At 34.1% G+C, this 4,584-nt stretch overlaps 1 protein-coding gene across 1 annotated transcript; it reads left to right on the plus strand.

Annotated features, from left to right (window-relative positions):
• The first annotated feature begins 477 nt into the window (after nucleotides 1–477).
• LOC104620251 (transmembrane and coiled-coil domain-containing protein 3-like) lies at nucleotides 478–3,284 on the plus strand. Its single transcript, XM_010286414.1, has 3 exons — nucleotides 478–567; nucleotides 1,114–1,263; nucleotides 2,858–3,284. Exons 1-3 carry the CDS (start codon nucleotides 562–564, stop codon nucleotides 2,969–2,971), a joined length of 270 nt encoding a protein of 89 aa, XP_010284716.1. The 5' UTR covers nucleotides 478–561; the 3' UTR covers nucleotides 2,972–3,284.
• The last annotated feature ends 1,300 nt before the right edge of the window (nucleotides 3,285–4,584 follow it).

Below are 4,584 nucleotides of genomic sequence, written 5' to 3' on the forward strand. Positions count from 1 at the left end.
TTGTTGTAGCTATAGTCTGTGCAAATACTGAGTATCATGTTCCTCCCACAGTCATAGTCCATTACCATGTCATACAAAAATGTTAAATGGTTAGCAAAGTGTATGTTACAATCACCGTGCAGAACAACGGAATTGTTTTCCTGCAGTATTTTTATAGCTTTCGTTAGAGTTGTGTTTCAGTTCAGATTCTGGATTGTTGACAGGTGTGGAAGAGAGAAAAATTTGTAAATTAAAGTGCTCACACATCGGTCATATACAATTTAACTCATTTGGGAACGTTGTTTGTGCTAAGCCCCTCCAAAGCAACAATGGTCGGATAATAGAGGAAGTGCTTTAGTGATCAAGTAGGTGGTGTTCATAGGTATGCTAAGGCTTTGTGTTTGTTTTTGAGAATACAGTCTTGCAATTAAATCTATTATTAATTCAGAAAATTATCATAGTAAGATATTGGCTGTAAACTTTTAAATATTGTTTTCTTTCCTCCTAGGACTTCATGTTTTCCCCACATTTGTAATATATGAACTCACAGTCTTACTATTCCTTACGTTCTCTGTGGTCATAATGAAGGTATTTTCTTTTTCTCTTTTTTTTTTTTTTTTAATTTTTAAATAGTCTAAATAATCCTTGAGCTTGCATGCCCTAATGAAAATTCTGTGCAAGAACTGAACATCTGATATAATAGAGAATATTACATCTTTACTGTAAATCTGAATTTGGAGGAATCTTACTGAGTATAATACAGTTTGAGACAACATTCTTAGGATATTAAAAAGATTTTATTTAATGTTAAAAGTAAGTTACATGTGGAGAATTGTCTATTTGTCTAGCTTGAAATTTGCAAGTGTTTTTCTTAGAGTAAATAAGATACTATTTTTTACTGTATAGTATTTATATACATATACTGTATACTATTTATACTGTACAGTATACATTTGTCTTTTTTTGACATTAATACAGAAGACATATTAGAAGTCTGCAAGTTTGTTTTATGTCCATAATTATTGCATTTGATGCTGTGTACCTTACAAATACTGTACTATTCGATCTATTGCACTTTTATTTAAAACTAAAACACAAAACAGCCCCCCCAAAAAACCCAAAATGTTTTTAAAGTTTGTCTTGGCAGTGCTTGTGCTTTCTCTGATTCTTCCAAAGACCAGCCAGTATATCAAGTGGATTGTCTCAGCAGGACTGGCACAAGTCAGTGAATTCTCTTTTGTTCTGGGAAGTAGAGCACGAAGAGCAGGGATCATCTCTCGAGAGGTAAGCTGTTCTATAGTTATTAACTTCATTTTTTTGTACCTGGATAACTTACACTGCAATACAATACCCCAGTATTTGAAATACCAATACATGCCAGTTTTGTGGCATCTCTCAACTGTTAACAAGCCCAAATGGAGACATGTATGTCCCTGACAGTGTTCTTAGTTCCGTTTTTTACTTGTTTCATATTGTACTTTAGTATTTTAAGTAGCAGGTTTTACTTTTAAATAGCTTAATTATAAATGCTTTGCCTTAACTACTCTCACAACTTTATAAACTGAGCAGTGAGTTGTAGGTAGCACCCAGGTCACTAAGACTGAGAAGCTCTTGCTCTTAAAATCATGATATAGCTATAGAAAGAGGTAACTGGGAGGACAGGATTTGACTAAGGAAATATCAGTAAGTAAGAACCAGAGAGCAGATATGGTGAAGTGGGAATTGCCTTAATATTTAAACAAGCAAACAAACTTGTAATCTTCACCTGCAAAGCTTGTTAATTTTAAATCCTCTGCAGAAGAAACAACCAGCTTTTTCAGTAGTCATAGAAAAAATCCCCTAGGAAAGAAACCTTAAATTTAGTTTTGTACTGAAGCGGTGAGAATGCTGTTTTTTTTCAAGATGAAGTCTGTTTTGTGAGATTAAGTAAACTATGGCTATAGAAATAGCTATACAACAACTGATGTCACTTTCTGGTGCGAGCTGCTTTCCCCTCTGTATCTTTGCCTACAAAAATACCATGCTGGCACTCCGAGCTTTCCTGTTCTCACTCTGAGCAAGTGGGCTGTATAATGCTGGAACCAATTCCAAATAAAGCATGTGTGAAAAACTTACACAAGGCTGTTCGCTTGTATAGGTAAAGATGATTCATTTTCATGTTCACTCCTGCATATAATTAGGACTTATAAATATTGTGTGTTTGTATAGAGTTTCAAGATACCCATACAGAACCAGTTTAGGGGCCCACCCACTGTGCTTGGAGGCCTTTAGGCTTTCATTTTTTTCTGTGGCAGCTCTCACGTGTTTGTCTACTGTATAGGTTTATAAAGCTCTGAAATTTCAAAAACTCATTCTTCTGTTTGAGATCTCAAAACTACTTCCTGCTGCCATTTTATAAGACTCTTTCAGAACATGTGGTTAAGATCTGATTTCAGAAGATGTGCAGTACAACTTAAAGGGATTTTTGTTGGCTTTTTTTAGTGTATAAAATAGCAGTGCACTTTGCCACTATATCATTAAGCCAGACTAGTTTGGGGTTTTTATTGTAATAAAGTGGTATTTGGCCTTTGACTTTTTAGAAAACCTTGAGCTTTTAAAACTGACCTGTTAACTATACATGTAAATAATTGTTTTTCTATAAGCTCATAATGTTGTTTTTGCACTTGTATCTTCAAACCAGGTAAACAGATAATTAGATGATTTGTGCATGCACTTGTTTGCTTTTGTAACAATATAGTTACAAAATAAGTTGATTAAGAAGACAGGTGAAGTTTCCTGAAAATATTGTCCAGAAAAGTCTGCTCTCCTCAAATTTCTAGTCACTTCTTAGTTTACCGTATAACTAAAAGAAGTAATGGCTTTTATTTCCAATTTTCAGGTCTATCTTCTTATTCTGAGTGTGACTACTCTAAGCCTTTTACTTGCCCCTGCCCTGTGGAGAGCTGCTATTATGAAATGTGTTCCGAGACCTGAAAGACGCTCAAGTACTTGATTAAGACTTGGACGTGTACAAGAATGCATCTCCTTGCAAGGAATATCTTCGTTGCTCATTGTATTTCTATGCACTCAGAAAACAAGAGGTTTTGAGTAGTTAGTCCTCTTAATGTGCACTTGGTTATAAGCCTTATACTGACCTTGAAACAATACAAAATTCAACATTAAAAAATAGTTATGTAATTTGTATTGCACACCCTTTACAAAATTTACTTTCTCTCTGATGGATTAGAATCTGCCAGATTGTTCCTGATCCAATCAAATATTCGGAGCATAAATTATTCTTTTTAAAATACAGCATCATGGAAACTGTGTTATTTTTTGCATATAATGTGCCTTTTAATTTTCATCCTACTTTGTTACTGCTGGTTCATCACCAGATTTTGTTCAAAAAGAAAAAAAATAGATATATTATGGTGCCTATGGTATCTTCTTTCACTAAATGACTTGAGTCATTTTCACATTTAGGAGTTTAATATACTAGTATAAAATTAATCACAAAACACATTTCTAACAGTGAATAAAGTGTAGTCCTCTACACAAAGAAAACGTTTAACTTTTTGGCATCAAACTGTTTTAAGCAGTCAAACACATATTCCAAATGACGCAGCCAATATTGTATGATATTTTATTCCAAATTACAGCATATAATGTATTTTCTTATAGGGGTACCTTTTATTTGTGTTAGTTCTTGTATTTATTTACATATTTGACTAAAAGTTGATAGTAAGGAAAGGGCATAACTGAAGTTATATTTGAAGACTGACAGTTGTCACCTGTTCTTGTTGCTAACTGCTGTTACAGTTATTGTTTACAGGTTTTTTTTTTCTTTGTTTTCAATCAAAAATAAATCTGGTGAAACTGGGAAGTCCGCATATGCGGAAGACATCAGTTCTGTAACTTTGGTGGTTGGATGTTACTGACACTATGCTAGATTTGAAATTACTTTAAGTAAATTAATTTGCACAAAACAAGAAATGGCAGGCTGGATGTGTACTTGGAGCTCCATGACTTTATACTTTGCATTTACACTGAATAAATTGTTAGTCTCTTTTAAATATCATGACACTTTAAAAAACAGTTGTTTGAATGTGATCTTAAATGTACATGTTTTGTTCTTTAAAACATTTTATGTAGCAGGATAAGCCTTGTAGAAGCCCATTCTTCAAGTGTCATAGAGAAAGCTTACTCATAGACTGTAGTCCACTCTGACAAACAATTTAAAAATCATCTTGAGGTTTATCTGCTAAAAACAATACTATTAAAGATATACTAACACTTTAGGTCAGTATTATACTATCATCTGAAATAACTTTGATACCCACAAAATGGTTAGAAAAATGCATGTTACATAGGCTTAAGTTGCCAATTAAAATGAAAGCTGTCCTCCAAGTAGCAAAAGAAAGCTTTGGATGGATTTGTGTGCTTTATACCTCTTTCCTCTACCATAGTAGCCTCAGTTTCCTCCTGTGTTTTCTCTGACACGTGCTGGGCTGTCAAAGTGAAGCTTGGACTAGTCTGGAGTGTGTACGTACTGTTAGGATAGGGTAGGGTTCATCATATTTTGAGTTCTTGCCCACTGGATTCGGGGCTTTCTCTCAAGCATGGATG

The sequence above is a fragment of the Phaethon lepturus genome, unplaced genomic scaffold (assembly GCF_000687285.1).
Source record: "Phaethon lepturus isolate BGI_N335 unplaced genomic scaffold, ASM68728v1 scaffold18394, whole genome shotgun sequence".
Lineage (NCBI taxonomy): Eukaryota > Metazoa > Chordata > Aves > Phaethontiformes > Phaethontidae > Phaethon > Phaethon lepturus.

Excerpts from the sequence above, each read along its gene's own strand:
- LOC104620251 (XM_010286414.1), top strand. Across the intron at positions 1,264-2,857 it reads CAGGGATCATCTCTCGAGAG|GTCTATCTTCTTATTCTGAG; the intron begins GTAAGCTGTTCT and ends TCCAATTTTCAG.